The 21,824-nt window shown below is 39.7% G+C and overlaps 1 protein-coding gene across 2 annotated transcripts in view; it reads left to right on the forward strand.

Moving 5' to 3' along the window:
* Positions 1–21,824, forward strand: part of MNAT1 (MNAT1 component of CDK activating kinase) — a 126,501-nt gene that overhangs the window by 50,941 nt on the left and 53,736 nt on the right. For both annotated transcript variants that reach the window (XM_075753333.1, XM_075753334.1), the window contains exons 5-6: positions 1,857–1,997; positions 7,635–7,760. In XM_075753333.1, the coding sequence (XP_075609448.1) occupies positions 1,857–1,997; positions 7,635–7,760 (267 nt within the window). The remainder of the gene's footprint in view (positions 1–1,856; positions 1,998–7,634; positions 7,761–21,824) is intronic.

A 21,824-nucleotide genomic window follows, 5' to 3' on the forward strand; every position in this document is an offset into this window, starting at 1 on the left:
TGAGAAATCTGGGTATTGCACCAAGCTCCTCAGCCATCCTACTTCCGCCCAACTGTGTGAAGTAGGTATACGTACAATACCAAACCAATGTCCACAAAATAATATTTGAAAGTAGGAGGTAAAAGAACAGTACTCCCTGGGCTCCAGTAGGTAAGAAATTAAACTGGTCAAACATCAGGATTGCCAATAAATGTGTGTTTATTAAGCATCTAAATGTCTGCTAATAGTTGCTATGTTAGATCTAACCGTATACAGATATTCACATATAAAAGTTTGTAAAATCTTAATGGTAATGATAACCCCACCAATAACACTCACGATTGCAATTAAGATGGCTGACAGTGTCATGTGGTTAAGCGTCCCTGACCAGGAGGATGTCACTGCGCTAGTAAGATCCTCAGCTAGCTCTGCTCTAAGACCAGCTTTTATAGACTTGCTTTACTTATGCGCAATTATGTGTGACTTATGATGCAAAATCAGATTGCAAGTTCAGACTTGTAGCTTGTGCTCCAAGATCGAATCGCAAACCACAGGCTTTTCTGGTTTTTCACTGCAAGTACTTCTTGCAGTTTCGTGTACCAGTGTGCATCCTGTTGGCGCACATCATCCAGGAGCTCCTCTAAGAAAGAGGAGGCGAGTTGGTCACCACAACTGCTAGATACAAAATGAAAGCAGCTTCTGTTGGCTCAGTGGCAGGTGATGAGATCTGTCAGCTCTTGCATCCAGGAGGAACTGGACCTCACTGGGACCCATTGCCTTCATCTGCCTGGAAGAGGGATGTTTTTCAACATATTCTGGCATGTATCAGATCGCTGTACTTTACGATATAATTTTTTGTTACAAGAACAGATTTTGCTAAGCTCTTGGCTGTAATGTTTTGCTGAAACTGCTTCTATGGATTAATCATCTGTTTAAATTTTATAAAATTTTAATTATCTTTGTTTTTACTGAATCTCCTTTTGCTTTAGTATTTTTGGTGGGGAAGATTTTGAAAATGTTTTCCGTATGTTATTGTCCTATACCTTCTTACCACCAAACTAATGTTCTTTTGATTCCCTCTTCTGTATAAAGTTGTTTAGCTGTAATCCTTCCCTCCCATATATGAGCCCTCCAATTTTATTTCCACTATTATTTTCAAATACAGATGACTTAATAATTTACAAGTTAAAAAAGACTTCTCAAGAAGTAAATCCTGAAACAAAAACTAGTCGCTATGTAGTAGTTATTTGTTTCTTCTCTTGTGGCACATGACTTCAACCCAAGTTACGGGAAACATTCCTCATTTTCTGGAAATGTGACTTTTTTTTTACAGTTCATGCTTAAATATGCTTTAGCTTATAAGCTTATATCTATTAATATTCACAGATTTGTAATTTCTTATTTTTTGTCTACACCACTGTTAGGAAACACACAGCGTACTTTGCACACAAGATGCAGCTGATCAGAGGAACAATCAGGGACAGTATTGTGGGATTATATTTTTGGTCACCCACTTATATCACTTGAGAAGTAGGATGTACGGGAGCAGAGGGAGGTGCTTCATTTTAGAGTGAAGGTATAAGAAAAACCCGTTGTCATTCTCTAGCATTTAAAGAGCCAAGATCCAGGTGGTTACTTCCTACTGCAGAGAGCAGCAAGGAAAAAATCTAACTTTGCACTGGACAGTAAAAAGAGGTAGAATCATCATAATCACCTTAAATTTCTACCTAAAATTCTACTGTAAAAGGTAGGATCTGGCTACGTTCCCATTGCTTGGTCTGTTCTAGACCCTTTGGTGTAGGCAGCAGAGCTGTGGGCGAGCTCTGTCCACCTGAGCAGGAAGATCGCTATGAGTAAATTCCTAATTTCCATTTCAGACTCGAGAGCAGGAAGAGCTGGAGGAAGCTTTAGAGGTGGAGCGACAGGAAAATGAACAGAGGCGACTGCTCATACAGAAAGAAGAGCAACTACAACAGATGATAAAAAGGAAGAATAAGCAGGCACTCTTGGATGATCTGGTGAGTAACAAAACCAGAGGCTTTGAATGCTCAGTAGCAGAGCAAACAGCAAGTACATTGACTTTCTTCTGTACCACGGTTAACTGTGTGGAATTAACACGTCTGCCCCTTTCTGCTTCCTGGTCTTGCATGTTTTGTGTTTATGTTCTCTCACCTTTCATTCATTTCAATATTATAAACAACTGTGGTTTTGGTAAGGTAAAGACTGGAGGCAGAGTGCTTCTGAGATTCATAGACTTAATTGGACTCATTGCCCAGAATGTCCAGTGCTGCTTAGAAATTAATTCTAGGAGAGCATTCTTGGCTGTTTCGACAAAAAATTAATCCTGGATAAGATTATAGCAAGGAAAAATGCAGAAGGTTTTTTTGGTATTTGAAAAAGGCTATTTTCCTGGTTCTACCCGTTTTGGGTTTGTTTGTTTGTTGTTTTGTTTTTTTCTTTTTTTCATTTCTTTTCCTAGTGAGCTTCCATTGAAAGCTCTTTTCTTGTTGCTAATTGAGATGGAGATATATTTCAGAAATTGCTTTAGTGAGTCCCACCACTCTATCAGTTTACTTACGAGTTGACAATTGACTGCATATCTGAAGAAGAGCTAGTATAAAAGTCTAGATTTCTACTTAATTCATTGACAGTATGACAGCCACAGGCTTTGACTGTGATCAAGGATGGCTTGCATTGGCATAGCTAATATGGTGACTACTCCACCTTGAACCTGATATGTGATAGGTGAGGTTCTGTCATGTCTGAGGCCAGGTAACTGCCTGCTTGTATTGCCTTCAGCTGGTGACAATTGCATCTGCTTTGGTGTGTGTCTGGTCATGCAATCTGTGAGGGGGGTAGAGAGGAGCTACTCAGTTCTGCCATCGTGTGAACTCCTGCCACTGTTGACTTGTTAGGCAGTCCTGAGTGGTGGGTGACAATCTGGTGTGTTGAAGCAAAGCGGTCATCAGAAGCTACTTCCTCAGCCACCTCTGCAAGGGGGAGATGGTGGAGAACAAAGAACAGGGGACAGTAACCTCATGAGTTATTTGAGCATTAGTCAACCCTTTTTGAGTCAGAGCATCTAAATGATAAGTGGTCCTTTTGTATTCAAAAACTACTAACAGGAAAAGATTTCTTGCCTTGAGTGCATCATGGTCTCTTACTGCAAACTTTTTGTGTATGAGTTGCTCCTTTTGAAGTGAACGAAGCTTGGATTCATTGGAGGTGTGTGAGAAGAGCTCAGGCTACTTCTGGAAATTGTGTTAATCTTGTCTTTGGCTAAACTTACTACTGATTCTGCATCTGAAATGCAATGATGATGTGTGGGCATAGAGAAGCTCAATAAATGTTATTTAAACAAGATTCACATCGCCTTTTTTTTAAATACACTTGTGTGTACAGACATGCATGCACACGTTCACACACTTTAACACCCATGAGAACAGTCTGTGTGTAACTTTGAAGGAAATCAGAAAAACGGAGAAGTGTATACACGTGTGCAGCTACGTCAATGTGGTTTAAAGCTACTTGGCAGATTTAAATCAGAATTTCTCTCTTATTTCAGTTTGTCTCACATGAATATAGCATTAATTCCTGCTTTGTATTCTCAGTTCTTATTCAAGATACAGATGCTTTTCTCCTTTTTCCTGGAAAAGTAGAGTTCCTCTTTGAACCAGTGCGGAAGACACTGACATGAAGAGAGAGCATTCATGTACCGTTTAGGAGTTTCAGGGCCTCCTGAAGAGCTGCCTTTTCCTAAGCCAGGAGTCCTGGCAACCTGTCGCTGGTTTTGCTGAAGGAAGCTGATGTTTAATTTTTTGTAGGCAAAAGCAGAGATGAGCAGAAAGGGTCTTTGAAAATCCCTCAAGTCTGTAACTTTGCATCCAGCAGTCTCTTTTCACTTTGAAGGTATAAGTGCTTACAATCCACACAATGGGGAATAATTTGAGTAGTGGATCTTTTAATAGAAACTCCACTATGATCTTGAATTTAATGGCTCAGAACAGGGATTTCAATCCTATTCTAAACCACACTCTAAGTCTCTTAACTTGCTGGTGACCAGTGGTGGTGTGTGTTTGTTTTAGGTTGTTTGTTTTGGTTTGTTTTTTTCACACAGCAGTTGGTTTTACTGGAAACCTACTTCACCAGATGGCTTGAGGAAAGACTGGTAATAAATAATCCTTAAAACATGACCAAAATAGGTAGTTTTAACTGTGATTGCATATGTATTGCTATTAAAACATATCTTAATATTCTAAAAACAACAGAAAGGTGATTTTTAAAGGCTGAGGAAGGAAACTGGGCAATTTTAAGTTGCATCTCTGTTTATGAAGGGGCACTGTCAACTTAAATTTCAGCCAAAACTTGTTTTGTAATACTAAAGGTTTATAAAACCAGCACTGAAGTGTTTGTATAATGACTTACAAAGTCTCTGGAAAACCGGCAGTTGTTAAACAAATAAACATTTCCTATGGTCTCTAAAATCCCTCTAATGCTGTGCTGCAAATCTGAAAATGGATCTGATAAGAAGCAAAACTTAAATGAGAAGTGCCACAAAAGCAAGCATAGGCAGTAGCAGTGTAAAGAACTACATTAAAAAAATAATCTTATATCTATGGTTGCTGGTACTGTGCTTAAACAACACAGATTGAGTTCTGGCTACAGTGGTCCCAGTGGCAAAACTTCTGACTTGGCATGATGTGGAGAAAGGTGGGAAGCTGATATTTCACAAGTTGGTTTTGAATTGTCTCTTTTGGATGCATCCCCTGACGTTGGGAACCTACAGCCCACTTGACCTGGGTGTTGGTCATTTTTGTGAAGATGTATTCCCCTGCCCCATAGCAGCAAGAGAAAATTTAAGACAATTTTTTTGGTGTGGTACAGGTAGAGATGTCAGGTCTTTCCTCTTCTGAGAATTTTGCCTTTGGTGCTTAAATCCTAATGACTGAGGAGATTCACAGTTTCTTATATGTATTATTTATGGTATTATTGTATTCAGTAAAGGTCTCGGTTGTTTACAAAAGTGTAGGAGAATACTGTCCCATCTTCAGAGAGCTTATAATTTAGATAGTCCAGAGGCAGGGAAAAAGGCATAGAAACGTTTGGTATTTAAAACATCATGCAGCTGGCTCTGGTTCCCACTCAGCCTGGGGAGCACAGGGGCTCGTGCAGAAAGGACTGGACCTGGGACCCAGGCTTCACGAACCCGTCCCTGCCTGTGAGCAGGGAGGGGAAGGCCAGCATCACTTCCTGGGAACATGAGCAGGAAGACTCAGGCTCTGCTGGCTACTGGAAGGGCAATTGGGTGCTTTGCTTAGGCTGTTGCCTCTTTTGCTTCCCAGTACTAAATTAGGCAGATTTTATATTACCTTCGTTTTAAGTGTCCTCTTTTACAATGAAATCTCTCACTTTAAAAGCACACCACTTTGTTGTAACTTAAATTTGAAGTCTCAAATGTATTTTATGTATTATTGGAAGAGTTGTGTGTGTGTGTGTGTTTTGGTGTTGTATTTTGTTGGGGTTTTTTTTTAACCTTCTAGACTTGGATAATCAGGACTGAGTAAAATATTAAAGCTTTTCCTTGATTTACTGTATAAATTCTCTCCCCTGTATACAGAGGGTTACAGATCTGCTCTTAGATGTCTTCTGTGTTGTGGGACGTGTACCCTCCTCTTCAAGAGCCCATGCTTCCCAGGCATGAGCAAAATGGCATTGCAGCACATGGCAGGGAGGCCGCTTTTCCTGAGCCGTGGCATAGCCTGCAGTCAAGCAAAGCGCAAGGTGCCTTAAAGACATCAAGTGTCTCCGCTTTTACCAGAACCTCAGGACTTTTAAGACAAACCTTTCAGAAATTTTTGCATGTAACTAGCTTTGTTCATACTGTTAGACAGTTTGTTTTCCCGTACAGAAAATTGCTAGTATGGATAAATGCTTATAGGATTGGACCTTTCATGTGTGTTAATAGTTAACAGAAGGGCTATGTGCGTATTAGAAAGGACAAACAATCACGGACACGGTGGCTTGCTGGCACGGTGTGGGTTTCCCACAGTTGTGTAATCTGGTTACCAGTCATTGTGCGAACTCTTGAGAGAAGTTGCTACGAAAATTGGGTTCCTTTATTTGCATTTTATTAGAAATGCAGTGAACATTTAAGGAATATGAGAGGGCCAAATGAACCAGAGAACACTTCACGCTCTTCTCTCCCAGCATGTTGTACCTGATGATTAAAAGAATCCAACATCCTTAAACTCTGCTGACAGCTAGCAGGACATGCTGCTGCATGGTGGTTAGAGACACGTACAACACTTTGAAGATGCAGACTGTAAACTAGTACATTTCTGGTCCAAATTTTCTCCCAGAAATTAGATGTCTCTATTACAACTTAGGTTTTTAACCTCTTCCCTGCCCTCTTCCTGGTTAATTACAAAAATGTGAGTAGGATCCTGTACCTTAGTGGTATTTGTGACTCTGGACCAGATCTCATCATGTGAGATTCTTCTGCTTTTAGCAGTTGCAATCTAGTTATAAGACAAAGGGAGCGTAACAAAAAATAGAGAGTAAAGAGGACTGGACAGCAATGTGCAAAGTCAGTGTACAACAAGACTGTTCTTCATGATAACTTCAGAAGATTTCTCTAGGATCCCATGAACAGCAAGGCATCTCGTGGCAGTAAAAACTTCCCACTTCTTACCCTGAACTGAATAAGTGAAAAAATCACAGTCCAGTTTATTAAATTGTGTTTGGTTTTGTGTGTAACAAATATGGTTTGTAGTTCAGTATTTGCTTGATTCTGTGAAACAGAAGTATATGTAACGATTGAGGGCCTTCAGTATAAAATACTGCTAGAGCAATCTGGGAAGAATACCTCTGAACTTCTTCCCTGCTCTCAGCTTTATGGTCATTCTAGCTACAAGTCTCAAAGATTTCGGTGTGCATGTGGATAGTCGCATTAGTTTATTAGAAAATTACTTGACCAATAATTTTCTAACTCTCTCAAGAATGCAGTTACATATATGTATGTTAATAATCATTCTGTTCTGAGAGTTCAAGTAGTTCATTTGCTTAACTATTCATTTTACTACTTTTTATATATATATTTTTTAAATTGGCTGGCTTCCCTAAAAATAAGTTGGTGAAGGAGAAAATAAATATGCTGTTGGTTGCACTTACAATAGTGCCATTGTGCACAGCAGAGCAAGGATCATTTCCAAACGGCCTCAGGTGAAATCTAATGGGAAACAATTTCAAATTGGTCCGAGTTCATTGGTAGAAAGAATGTGTCTTAGATAAACATCTGATCCAAGTTATACCACTTGGTATTATTCCTTCTCTGATTAAGTTCTAATTTTTTTTATTTTAATAAATATAGTTGCATTGGCCAGTTGGAATAAGGAGCCTGTTATATTGTCTTTAATGTGGATTCTATAAAAATGGTTGTTTGCAGGTTACTCTGATTTATGGGGTTGCTGCAGCTTTTTCTTATTACTGAAAATGATCGTTTTCTGTAAACTGTTTCTCACAGAGAGGATACTTAGCATTACGCTGCTCTGCTAGTGATGGCCTTTCAGACACAGCTTGCAGTTTTGAAGAATATGCAGTGTTAATTAATATTGGTTTTGGTTAAGCATTCAAATATGTTCCTCGTATGTTTACAGGAGAGCTCCAGTCTTCCTGCTTCGCTGCTTTTAGCTCAACATAAGGACAGATCTACTCAGCTAGAAATGCAACTGGAAAAACCCATACCTGTCAAACCAGTCACGTTTTCCACTGGCATCAAAATGGTAAGACTTGCTTAGTTCTCTTTTTTAATGCTTTTCAAAACACCGAGGATTTCCTCATGTGAAATTTAGAGGTTATTTAAACCCAAGTTGCATATTATATGAAATAGACTGTTCTCTTCCAATTAAATAAGTAAATAGGAATTAATTGAAGATTTTAATCATTCTTCTAGTTGGAATATATGAAATACTGTCACTACATAGTTGTCAAAAACCAAGCTATACCTCTCCCTGCAAAGTTGCAATGTCCTTGAATTATTTTTGTCTCATTTGTGTACCAGTGCTAGAATCTGAAATTTTGGAAGTTCAAGAATAGGCTGTACTTTCTTCCAGTTTACTTTAAACACTGGAATAATCTGTGAGTATGAGATGGACAATGTAGAAAACGATGCCGAGTGGTTAAGGAGGCTATTTTAATTTGTATCAGACTGTAGGAAGCAACAAGTATTTTTGCAAATGTGTTACTGCTATGGTGACAGCTAAAGATTTGTCAGCATTCCTGCTCTTGATCATGACATGGTACAAGTACGCATCAGCCTGTGTGTGGAAATGTAAAGTTGGGGGGGCAATGGTTAGGGATGGGAGCGTGAGCTACTGATCTCTTTCGCACCTTACTGCTTTCCTGTTTTCTTTTAAATCTCTGTACTTTTTTTAGACTTTGTAGATAATGGTAAACGATGTCTTGAAAATAACCTACAATTTCTACCCTCCTCAACAAACCAAGAATTCAGCAAAGCAAAAACCTTTGCATTGCCTAGTCTCCCATCAATTAATTTATTTTGTCAGGGATATCTGTGCTGTGTTCATTATCCGCCAAAGAGTTCACAATGTAGAAGCATTTGCAGCTTATTTTTCCAAAAGTAGTGTCGGCTTTTGCAAAGTTGCCAGATTGTTTTCTTGTTTTCCTGTAGTATAAACTGTATCTTCATCCTTTGTCTTTAAAATCTAGAAGTCTGGGGGAGATTGGTATGCTTTGTGAGACGTTTTCTGTTTGTGTAGAAAAGCTAGTGGACAGAAAATGTTTGGTTTTCAGTTTAAAAAATCTTCTAACTGAATATCTGTAGTTTTTCTGGCTGTTAAAATATATAGTCAGAATTTCTTAAAGCTGTTGGCCTTTCTTCTGGGAAAAGGAAGAAGAAAAGTTTATGCTACATGATGAGGACAACGGAAGTACTTTCCAGTGCATTTGTAAATGGATATTAAATGCAGTATGCAGTAGTGGACATTTCAAATCTGCAGCCCTAAGTAAACTTCATCCAGGAATGGTGAAAGACTGGGATGAGGAGATTTCTAGCATCATGACATTTAAATCTTCATGTTTGGAATAATAGGGGATACTCCAGATAACTGATTGTTACTTTATCAGTGTTCAGAAAGTGTGAGGAGATGACTGATTTAATTTGTTCGGTCCCAGACAAACAAATCCTCACCCTGACTGACCTTAGTCCTAGATTAAAGAACAACAACTTAAAAATTAGAAATAAGTACAGTTAACAATAAAGTTAAGGATAGGAATATTTGAAGTTGGTACTATTTATGGAAAATGGATCACATCAAGCAAAGCAGATTTTACACTAATAAAATTACAGGTTTTGTTGAGAAAGATGAATGTTTCCATATTTTCTTTATAGGGTGCTTGATATAGTTATTACATGACATTGATTTTTAGAATTGTATAGAAACTATGTTACGCAATAAGAACACTATTGAGATTCTGCACAATAAATGAATTAACTGGCTAACTTGTAATTTCTAAAGCAGTTGTTGGTTACCACAGCATGGAAATATTTCTGTGGGTGTTCTGCTAGGACACAGTCCCGTGTGTGGAAGCAGATGTTGAATTTCTATGGATGACATGCAAGTTGGCAGTTTACAGGGCTGCTTTGACAAGCTGGCCTCATTTGAATGAAATCTCTTTTAATATGGCTAAATGCAAAATTATAAATAGAAGAGTAAATATCAGGCTCTGTAAAGAGGATTTGGAAGTTTAGCTACATGAGTAAACAGGTCTGACCCTTAGCCACAGCGCTTGTGTGTGGGCCTTGGGTGTGCGAATAGTATGGCGATAAATAGGAAAGGACATTTCCTTCTGAATGCATATTGGGAAGTTTCATAGACTGAAGAGTTCCACCGACTGCATTTTGAATGCAAAAATCAGAAAGAACACAAGAGCCACGAAGGTCCATTCAAAGGCAGAAAGATGTGCTTTGTACTGTGTTCTGCCTCTAGTTTAAGAGAAGGTTAGATATGACTCAATTTACACTAAGTGCTTCCTTAACACAGAACATGTCAAATCTGAACAGTGCAACAGCAAATGTAGCAAGAACAAGTAATCTTAGCTAAACAAATAGGATCTAAATAGGAACTGAAGGAACAAATAAAACCTAAAGTTCACAATGTTCCACTGGTTAATTGGCCTTGCTGTTAAAATTGACTCTGGAATGCAATGAAATTTCTAATTCTTGATGTTTTCAGATTAGGACAGGGATGCATCTTGGAAAGTCACTGTAGTGAAATGCAAATTGTTCGGCTCGAACAGAGTTAGTATTGTAGAAAGCAGCATTGCTTATCGTGCATGATTTGGCTGATGATCTGTGACAATGTATTCTAGTGACAGTGTACGGTGAATTCCCACCTGAACACTCACCTTATGACATGCTTATTTTCCAAGTTGAGTGTTTTTCTAAAACCCTGAGATGCTCAGTCCATTTGTTTTGCCTAGGTGTGCACCTGAAGGTAGGGCTTTTGTTGTGCTGCCCTTCAAGGACAGTGCTCTTTATAGTTGCTTTAGCTTTGTTCCTCTGTAAGCGGTGGGATTCACACCACTTGTACTGGTGGGTGCAGCTCTAGGGGAGTACTGAGAATTTCTTAAAAAATACCATTCTAATTAATGCTCTGTTTGGCTCAACAGTTCTGCAAATTAAGTATAGTTTCTGTGAAAAGTCTGTTTTGTGCTCACTTTAGAGTTTCGGCAGCACACGTTTAAAGAATCACTCTGTACGTTCTTCTCCTGTGCCTTTATTTTTTTCCTAGTAGTTTGGCCACTGACCTTTTTCTAGTGCCTGTTTTCCTTAATTTTGTTTCAAAAGAAGGGAATCCAGATACAGCTAGCTGAGACGCTGGCTAATCCGGAGCTTGTATTTACACAGAGGCTATAAAAATATGCCAGTTGCAGCAATCCACGGTTGGTTTTTTTTTTCAGCTTGTACATGAGTGTTTTTCCTGGGATCGTCTTGGTCAGAGATGTTCTTCAGCCTGAGTGATAATCGGACATGTTTCTGGGTTTCTGAATTGAGAGACATGCCCATTCTAGTCTCCTGGGCAATGCTCAAGGAAGTTGGCTCATTTAAGGTGTCGTATTAGTGCTGTGGAGTTCCTGTGCTTGCAGGGGAGGAGGGAGTGTGTCTCACTTGTAAGCTAAGCAAGAGCATCCCCTATAGCACAAGACAGACAGCTCATGGGGATAGGGTCTCCTTCATTTTTCCTTTTGTTAAATTGTTAGGGTGTTTTTTCTCCTTTCAAGGGGAAGCTGTTTTTTCTTTGCAGTTTTCTCATTAACTTTTAAATTTTATTTCAGTAAATTAGATCTCTGTATGAAGCATACCTTCCTAATCAATCGGTTTGATTTACCTCTAAGTGGGGGAAGAAAGTGCTTCCGAGTTTTCTGCTTATTAAGCATCATATTAAGAAACAGGCTTTCAGCATATCTGAATATGTAAAAGTCTTATTAAATCTAATCTCAAATCAGTGTAAAGCTGCAAAAGAAACTGTAGCAATCTTAATTGTTGCAGTAGTGCTAAAAATACTATTTCCTGCCAATGCTTGTACTTTACATTTTAGTAGCCATCAAAAAGAGCAAAGGTTGTTGGAAATGAATGACGTTTCTGGTGTTTCTAGGGCTTATCAGAGTGTGCAAAATAAATCTAAGGTTTGGCAATAGAACTGTTCTAATGTTTCTTGGTGCATATAGTGACCGTTTCTGGTTGGGAGGTGGCTTTAATGTGAAGCTAATTTTAACGTGTAAAAGAGGTGCTCATATGCATTGCATGTGAATGGCAGTTTGCAAATGCAGCAGGAATTAATTCATTACAATAATTTTAGTTTTTTTTTTTTTCTTTGGTGTTTACAGGACTGTAGGAGCCTTTTGGTGCTTGTAGATTTGGGCTTTACACTACCATTGCATTAAAAACGCATAGAAGTGTTGCATTCCATACATTGAACTGGGAACATGCAAACCTTTGAGTCTGCAGCCCAGCTATTTATGTGTTTGTAAAAAATACGAATGCCTTGGACAGGCTGAGCTGTGTGCTCTCTTCAGCATGTTTCAGGCTGTGTGCCCTGTCCCTTTTCTGTTCCTTCCAGGTTCAGAATGTTTCTTTGCTCCCTTCCCCCAGCCTCCCAGGAGACTTACCCTTTAATGATGGTATTCTTGAAGTAATTTCATGTAGTTAAAAACTCAATTACCTCTAATTGGATTGCCCAAATATGCAGGAAAAGAACATAGGTGTCCTCTCCCAAGCGGTAGCAGGCCAGAGTTTCCTTTTACGTTTTATACCCAAATACCTCAAAACTCATATAATGCATCATTGACCGTTCAATTTCTATCGTGGTTTTTGTTTTATTACTTAATAGCAGTGGGAATATTTATTAATAGAAATATTAGTGCAGAGTATTGTAGATGCTTTGTCATTGCCAAGATGGTCACTAACCCTCTGAATTTGCAATTTAAATAGATGTATCGGGGAGGGAGGGGAGCCAGATGCCCGGAGGGCATGTACTCACCCAGGATTAGACAGCAGAGCAGCAGCGGAAGGAGGAATAGGATCCGGTCCTACTAAATTCCTAATCTTGTGTCTCTTCCGCTGAGCCAGGCTCCATCTCCTGTCAACAGCACCCCTGAATGGCAGTGAATTAAGAGTGAAATATCTGCTTCAGCTTCTGCTTCCCTGTCCAAATCACAGCAGTGAGGTTACATTTAATTTTCTTTGTGCTGAATATTACCAGAATTTTATTCCAGTCTTGAAGTTTCAGGCCATCAGTAGCTGAGCATTGAGGAGAGCAGTGTGTAGTCTGGAGCAGCTGGAGCTTGCAGGAGGGAGCAGTCGAATCAATATTTCAGAGGAATAGATCTGTGTCAGACACAGGATGTCGAGGACACCTCAGGAATGCACGTTACTACTAAGCTGAGCAAGTGTTATGGAATAGATTTCATGCAGTGTTACGCTTGCAGTATTATTCTAATGGGAAATAATGTTCTTATGTTATGTGGAGCTATTTCTTTTAAAACGTTGACCTCATCAGCTCAGGTCAAATTAACAGTTCTTCATTATTGCCTATTCCTACAATATTGCTTCCTGTGCAAACAACTGCTCAGCGGCTGCTCCTGTTTTTCAGTCTATTTCTTTTATAGCTTGTGGAGCAATTATCCAAAATCCTGTTCCAAATGCAAAAAAGTCTGACAAAATACCTTCTTAATCAATTGTGCTCCTTCAAAGTTGCTTAGATGTACGCCAGGCACTCTGAGGTAAGTGAAGTGCATGACACTACAGTTTAGACAACAAGCTCCCGAGAGTGCTTTGCCACTCCGTCTATGTGACCAGGAACTGTTTCAGCCTTCCAGCCTTTTCTGGCCCATTCTTACTGCTCTGGTTTGGTCGGTTTGTTTGTTGGTTTTGGTGTGGTGTGTTTTGGTGGTTGTTTTTTAAAGTGCTTTTAGTATTTGCCTAAATTAAAAAAAAACAACAAAAAAACAAAGACTATTTTCTTCCTTCACTGTTAGCTCAGCTGGTCTATCTTCAGGCTGAAACACTTCAGATGGAATTGATTTTTTTGAGATGAATGCCAGTCTGAGTTTAACTGGTGTTTTGATTTTAATCTTCATTTGACTTGTACTATGCACATTTCTTCTTTGCAGCTTGGTGCAATATCTCCGTATTTCACAACACTTCATAGTTTAGAAGCACAACAAAATCACACGACTTATTTTGAAGAGGCAGTAGTGTGTTTAGATGTATAGATTCTCTCGGTATAGAGGTATTTGTTTTAGAGAGCATGCGTGTAAAGGTCAGATTTTCAGCAGCACTAACTGAACATTATCTAGACCTCCAGCAGTAGCCTGGCTGAATCCATATGAGGAGGCTGCCGCTTTGCCCTTGCAGCGTGGTGTCTGTGTGTGTGGTGATCTCCCAGCTCAGTGCTTGGGCATGCTGAGCGCACTGGGTATCAGTCCCATGAAGCAGAGTCCCATTGCAGTGGTAACCCAAATGTGCTGGTGAGAGGGAGTCACAGCATTTTCCAGCTTGTCTCTGGATGAAGATGCTCAGACAACCAGCACGTTTGGAGAGCAACTGTGATTCTGCAGTTGCTAAACACCTTCTCATGATTCCTAGTAGGAATATATATTGCATTTTGCTTTAGCTTTGATTTTTTTTTTTGTCATCAATAACAGTATCTTCTTTATAACAATGAGCACTGCATTGATCTGCTGAGAAGGATACTTGTTTCTGAAAAGCAAAAGGGGAAAAGAAATTGTGGCTACTGGATCTCCACCATCTCTGACAATACATGGATATGGAATTCAAATATATGAGCTAAGGGACACCAAACATAGTGCATGATAGAATTCAGTTTAGGGCTTCTGTGCTGGATTTCAACAGAGAACTAGAGTCCTATGATCCACATGTTGCTGCTCACTTAAATCTCCTAGGATTATGTATACAATATGCCTGCAACTTCTGAGTAGCATGGTGGAGAATAATTAGCAGTAGTAGATATATTTGTCATACTAAATCTCTATTCCTCTGTTTAAATAAAGATGTTTTGTTAAGAATCAAGTACATACATGCAGAACTGTGCTTAAAGTTTTTGAACTCTAGTTTTGAAGTTTATGGCAGATAAACTTTATTTAAGTGATCTATCATTGGAATGCTTCCTGTGCACTCCAACCCACAGATAAAGTCTAAAACATTTAATTGGGTTCTGGCCTTACTGTGTAATTACTATTATATCAAAGTGCATAAACATTAAGCACATTATGTTGACTTAATGAATTTTTTTCCTAATGTAGGTAAGAAATGTTTTAGTACATGACAGTATTTGTCATTTCTCTTCCCCTTGCTTACACAATGCTGGCCTTGGGAAAGGAGACTGGATTTTTAAAACGCAGTTCTATGTCTCTCTGTATCTCTTTGTAGGATTTCTGTTTGGAATGTCTTAGGAAAGATGCCATTGTTGAAATTAAACTGTTTGGTGGACAGACGTAATCAGAACTGCTTGACCTGATTCTGTTTTATGGTTGGGCTCTCTTATACTGCTCTGTTAGAATAAATATTTGTTCATTTGCTTTAAGGCTCCTTTACATGGCTAAAGCAGTGCATGTTTATAGACACATATTAGTATAAATCCAAATTAGGCCCATAGGTTTGCACAGCTGTAATGACTGGAATTTAGTAAACTAAATAGTGCCAACACTGTTAATTGTACAGGAGTGAGCAGCAAGACAAATGTGCTTGTTAGTAAAGTGGCGGTAGCCAGCAGTGGAGCAGATCTACTCTTTAGCTGTCACTTGTTGGAATGGAATTGTTCTTGGGGTTTGTCGTGGGGTTTTTTTTTTTTTTGAGTTTTTTTTTGTCGTTGGCTTTTTTTTGGTTGGAGGGGGATGTTAATCTCCCGTCTGATTTATAGAGTCGCCCAAGAGCTTGCTTGCCTTACTCCTTACCATCAAATTTCAGAAGCACGTCTGTGTGTCACGCAGCATATTGTTTTGGTGCCACGAAAAGATGCTGCACAGGATGAGGTTCGCAGGGAGAAGGCTGCCGGAAGGGTTCAGCCAGGCTGTCGTCTGCTCCCCTGCCTGGATGGGAGCTGATACTGGGAGAAAGCGGCCCAAACTGGGCTTTAGGTCCTAACGTAGTATGCCCAAATTCCATCCTAAGCAACAGCCAGACCTGCCGCTAGCTACGATAGCACAAAGACACATTGTAAAGTGATCTAAGGAAAATGCCATTTAAATCAGCCTGAGATCTTCCTATTTCTGAGTCGTCTAGCTCTGAATATGCTATGGCTTGAGTAGGTGTTACTGTGAGCAATAAGGAGAGATCTGACTGAAAGAAAGAAGGTGGCTGAGAGGAGAGTCCAAAAAAACAGCTGGCAGGGAAATAAAGAATAATAAAAAATTTCTCAATCATTGTTTGTTTTGGAAAGATCATGCTTTAAGCACATGGAAATACTTTACACATTTGAGAAGTGCTGACTTCCTACATGCCTTGTGAAGGAACAGCAAATCATTCATATAATGTAAACACATTTATAGATTGTTCCAATATAACTTTTTTCAGTGCTGCTGTTCTTTTTAACAAGATACAATTTAGTGCATATATGCTCTTTTGATGCTGTGCTTTGGCCAAGAGTTGCAAACATCATAAATGTTAAATATTAAGAGTTTGTGCTAAATGAGCAGTGCAAAATTATTGAACCACATTTTTAATGCAAAAAGTTGTTAAATGGTGCTGCTTGATGCACTGTTTAAAAGTAAACATACCAGAAAGTAGTGCTGGGCTGAAACAGAAATAAATAGCTTGTCTAAAAGTGTGAGTATAAGCGGTCTCATTATGTCTTGATAGAGATGATATAAAAAAATGAGAGCGGACAAAGTTCCTCTGTAAGGGTGGAATTTTAAGTTGGGGATGAAAAATGATCAAAATGAGAAGCTTTGGTGCCAAAATTGCAGCAGGTATTTGTGGAAGTGTATAATCGTAGTGCTGGGTGGGGGTCTTGAGAGGTCCGGGGCACTTCACAGCAGGTACCTAACCCCGTCGTTCAGACCTCCAGAGATGGAGCCTCTGCAGTCTCCTGGGCAGCCACTGGTAGCGCTTGTTGCCCTTGCTTTTACATTTTAGGGGAAACTTGGTAACTGTGCGTTTCCTTGACCCAATGCAAATTCGTTTTCTGTCTAGGTAGATGTCAAAGGCGAGTTGTTCTCGGCCCCTTTGTAGGAACTTTTCATGTACTTGAAGATGACTGTGTAAAGAGGACTTCACAGAAGTAAATATTTTTAGAATTTAGATCTTAAAAAAAATAGTTCAGACGCCTTGTTACTTAACGATGAAAGCATTGATTTCCTCTGCAAATTGTTGATAGACAGTCTCCACTGTACAGACTGGATGTGAAATGACATTCATCAGCTGAGAAGAGGACTCTTTAGAGAGGAAAATTCTTTAAAAGAGAGCAGTAAGAACATTTAAAGAGCAATGAAGGATTTTAAGCCATTTAGGCAAGCTAAAGCAGTAAATTTGTATATGTGCATAGAAGAATGTGATCTTTCTGCCACAATCCCTTTTTCTTAGCATTTGTCTGCATTCGTGAGAGCTCTACATGTTTTTTCTAATCCTTTCTTCTGTTGCTGCTGATAAAAGTAGTTTTGTGTCATTCCTTCATCTTCTCTATTGTTTACCTGAAGGAGGGCTGGTGAGCTGGAATGGCAGAGCTAGGCTAATGGCTTCACAGATTCCTCTGAGTCAGCCATCAGTTGGGTTGTGTCTGTTTGCTTTTGAGAGACTTTCCTGTTAGGCACGTGTGTGCGCTTATTCCACAGACTGATTTTTATTCCTGGTTAGTCCATTTCTCAATGAACTATAGTCTATTTGCAGATGTTGTGCAGTAGATTCACCTTGCAGCGCATTACCCATATGCCTATATTTTCTTCCTTGCCTGTTCTCAAGGCCTTCTTCAGACAAATTTGCGGTAAGTGCTGTCTACACCTGGCTTTTTTGAAATCCTTGCCAGTCATGCAAGGGGAGCCAGGAGGACGACAAGAGGGATGGCTGTAGTGGGAGGTAGTGCTGGAAGAAACGTGGCAGGGAAGTTGGTATCAAGTGCTCCCAGTAGCAGCAGTAGTGTCATGGTGGAGCATGGGGCTGTAGGGATGGGGAAACACAGGGCAGTGGGTGAGACGGATGGGGATGTAGATGGGAGGTGCTTTGGTGAGATCATGGGGGGACATGAGGCCATCACTCTGAGGGGAGAGGTTTGGGGGAGAGTTTGGCAGAAAGGTGGGAGTGGGACAGGGAAGTTTATAAGAAGAAGTGCTGAGGGCTCCTGCATGGGACTGAGAATTATAGGAGAGCTCTAGGACAGAAGCATTAGGGGAATTGAGGGTTCTGGTATGCATCTGCCTGCATCAGTTCCTGTGTAAGAAGTGTGCACACTTGGGTAGTTTCAAACATAGCACCCCCACCACTTGTTAACACGGGTTCCAGTGGTAGACAAGGGTGTACATGCAGGGCTTGTGTTCCCCACAGCATCTTCTGGTTTGCATTAATCTCTGTTACAAGGTACACCAGCCTTACTAATATATTAATTCTCTACAAGGGAAAAAATCTTCAGCATGTTGATTGAGTTCGTTGTCTGTGTGTGTACCTCCTTTCTGCACCTTAACTCGTGCTTAAGTGAACACAGCAGATAAATGAGTGTTTGCTACAGGATCTTAGAGGACTTGACTTTTAAGCTTTAAAAGAGCATATTTGTAAATTTAAAATATATTTAAAATTAAAGATGTGTTTCAAAGAAGCTGCTTGGGGTCTTAGTTTTCAATACTCATCCAAGACACACTTGTATTGTGCTAGGGTACTTGCAGCAAAAGATGGTTTGGATCAAAGAGACAATGTTCTGTACCAAGGAGACTTAAAAGTCATTTTCCTCAAGAATGTTTGTTCAGGTGCAGAGGGTGGGAGAAAGGAATATTGTTTTAGGCAATCGGTGTTGGACATCAAAAGGTGAATTTCCCCATATATACCTAGTCTGGACTCAGCGTGTCAGGCAAGATGTCGCTGGAAAGGAATATTGACAGCATTGGCTACTAATGAAAGAGAAATTATCCTCATGAACAAGTGCCTTGATTTCTGAAAGTTTGGCTTGTCTTTATTCCTCTTATTTATTTTTTTTTTAAGAAAAAAAAATTGGATAATGGAGCATATCAAAGTGGAGAATTGACTATTTCAGCTTATTGTTCTGCTTTGCCTGAATGTAGTTGCCACACAGGTAATTCTCTTGTATTTTGGGGAAATGCGAGGCTCAGCTGTAGTTTGTGACATGAGTTATAGTTCAGCAGAATGTGTGGCAAAGCAGTAAAATCCTCTGCCTTTTGCAAAGCGAATAATAGCATGGTAATAGGTTATATTTTATGCAGGCTTTTTTAAAAAATGTAAAATACGTAACGGTATTATGACTACAGAGCAACCTGCTTTGACTCACTTAGACAAATGTGTGTAGTGCTATGGGCAGGAAATGGAGGGACAGAGAGCACATGTGGAACCATCTATCTAAATTAGATGGATGAGGGCCAGGAAACTGGAACTTGCAATATTTGCAATGATTAGTGGAAAATGAAATGATGGGTTTGTGTAAGAATAACGATTCTTGTATTATTCTGGGATGGTGAGGTAGATCCTGCAGGAGACAGTCGGGACGTTTAAAAATGGTGTATGTGGAATTGGAAGATAGTGGAAAGGTAAGTAGGTTGGAGGGAGGAACAATTTAAAGCTCCAAGGGCTGTGCACAGGAGGAAAGCAGCATGTATTTTTAGGGCTGAGGTCCGTTCTCCTGTTTCATCTCTTGAAAGAGAGGCATAAATAAATAGAGCACTGCTCTCTTCTCCAAAGCATAGAAAGAGAATCACAGAAATGTGATCCTCCGCAAGACTGTTGGAGGCAGTGCTCAAGTAAACAAGAGCTGCCGCTCTGTGCTGCGTGGACTTGCTGACAGATCTAAAAGGGATGGATGCAGGCATCTGATCCTTGCCATCGCTAGCCAGTCTTTGGCACTGGGGTTCATGTCCGCCGGTGTTCGTGTACCAGTGGGCACGTGTACGTGGCTAGTGTTAAAAAAAAAAAAAAAAAGCCACGTGCACCCAAGACTATATATAAAGGTGTCCAGCTTGTAATGCTTCCCTGTGGTAGGCCCTGTGAGTTCAGACAAACAAAGTTTGAATAATTGACTAGTAAATATTTGAGGAATCTGCCTTTCCACAAAGGTGGCAGTTTCTGTAAGAGCATGATAGTAACGACACTGGGAGTGGCAGTGGTTTTCTCCACTTAGGTTTGGAGTGGGGTTTCAGCCAGATCTTGACTACAAGTTTAGAAAAGGGGTAACCTGTGGAGCTTTATTGTTGGATTTTCCACCAACCATGCATGAACTCTAATACGGATAGAGTTGGAGGGCTTCAGTGTTGCCTTGCTTGAGAGGGGAGAAGTTGGCATAGATCTGCGACATCAAGATCCCGGTACTCAAGGTCTGTTGGCACTATCTTGGCCATGCCTGCACACCAAGGATTCCCCTTTGTGGTTGTTCCCAGTAAAACATGATTAGGGGTTTTTTTCATTGTGGGGGAAGAGGAAGAGGGCTTGGCTTGAGAGCTGATGGGAGGATGTAGAGGGGATTGCAAGGGGAACTTCATACTTCCTCTGTCTTTACCCATTTGATTTTCACTTATTCATCTTAATCTGACTCTTTGTGGGATGATGCCTTGAGCTTGAATTCCTATTTTAATTTATGTAGGATCTGAAGCCTAGACAGGATTAGGCCAAGAATGTATCTCAAATCAAGCAATTCTAAAATCCATTTGCAATAAGGGGTAAAAAAACCCCCAAAAAACCAACCCAAACCCTTAAGGTGCAGTTTATGCTAAAGCTTGATGTTGTATCAGTTTAGTTTCATTGATAGTGTTTTGTACAGCATCTGCTTTATGCTAATTTTTAACCTGTTTTGTGTCTGGTTAAGTGAATTTGAAATACAAAATTAAACAGATATGTCACTTTTAAAGTAACAAATATTCTTGAAGAATGTTGTACCCATTTAACTGTTGGTTGCTTTTAAACTCTGTGTAACTAACTTCATCTGTAGCTGAGGTGCCAGATACAACTTTGGCATTAAGTCTGCTTATCACCTAACTGAAAACCTTTGAATTTTTTTTTTTTTTTAAAAGGACCCTGAATAAAATAGTGGTAGTATCTGGGTTATTTTATTTGTCATGGAGAACAAAGTATAAATGTGGCTGCATTTCTGCATTTTTATTTTTATTTAGTTTTGTTTTTTATTTATGAAGAGGCAAAGTATATGGTAACTGCAGGTTTTTGAAATGTGAAATTTCTTCTGTAGGAAGAAAGCCCCTTTAGAACTCAGGATACTTTGTTTGTTATTAAATACAACACTGCGTGACCATGCTGGTTTACCTTCTGTTATCTTTAGCCCATCTCTGCTCCATCTCACTGGTAGCATCGGGCTTAGAAATGAAGCAGTGGGCTGAGCGGGAGGTAGCAGAGGAGGAACGTATGGATGAGAAGTGAATTTAGATGGTGAAAACCGCTGCTGCATGTTCTGTTTGGGTAAACCTCTGTCGCAGCTCTGGAGCTGAGAAAGGTGGGAAGAGAGTGTATTTTCTTATATTTTTGTATGGGGAAATTGTTGCTATTGTGCATTCTGTTGTCTTTGATTTAGCTGGCAGAAAAGGAGGAGGAAAGCTAAGGAATGGCCAGCTGGGACTTTTTAGGAAGGGGAGAAGAGAACCCATACCTGGCATCGCCTGTGGGTGATGGGGAGACACACACAGCAGTTCTTTATTTTTGCAGTCGGAGGTATGTGTGTGTGCATTGTCAATTGTCCGTGACAGCTGATGTTGGGGGAGGGAGGGAGCTTCGTAGGGGAGTTCAGAGATTTAGATCAGGGAATATCTGCTTCAATCAAAATGCTTCCTTTCTGGTTAATACCAAGTAACTATCAGATAAAGCCAGTTTGAACATGATTTTTTGGACTAGAGTGTCAATGCAACTTTGGGTGGGTGAGTTTTGGTTTGGTTTCCTCACCTTCCCTAGCAGGACACGTTTTGCTGAAGGATCAATTAGAAAACCTGAAGGAACGTGGATAATGTGAATGATAGGGTTACTACTCTGACCACTGTGCAGATTCACTGAATTCATAAAATCTGTCCCTTTCACAGTTCTTTTATGCATTTATAGTTTTTTATTGAATTAATCTTGATTTTTTTTAAAATCATTTGCATAAGAGCATGCAAAG

This window comes from Balearica regulorum, chromosome 5 (assembly GCF_011004875.1).
Source record: "Balearica regulorum gibbericeps isolate bBalReg1 chromosome 5, bBalReg1.pri, whole genome shotgun sequence".
Classification (NCBI taxonomy): Eukaryota; Metazoa; Chordata; class Aves; order Gruiformes; family Gruidae; genus Balearica; species Balearica regulorum.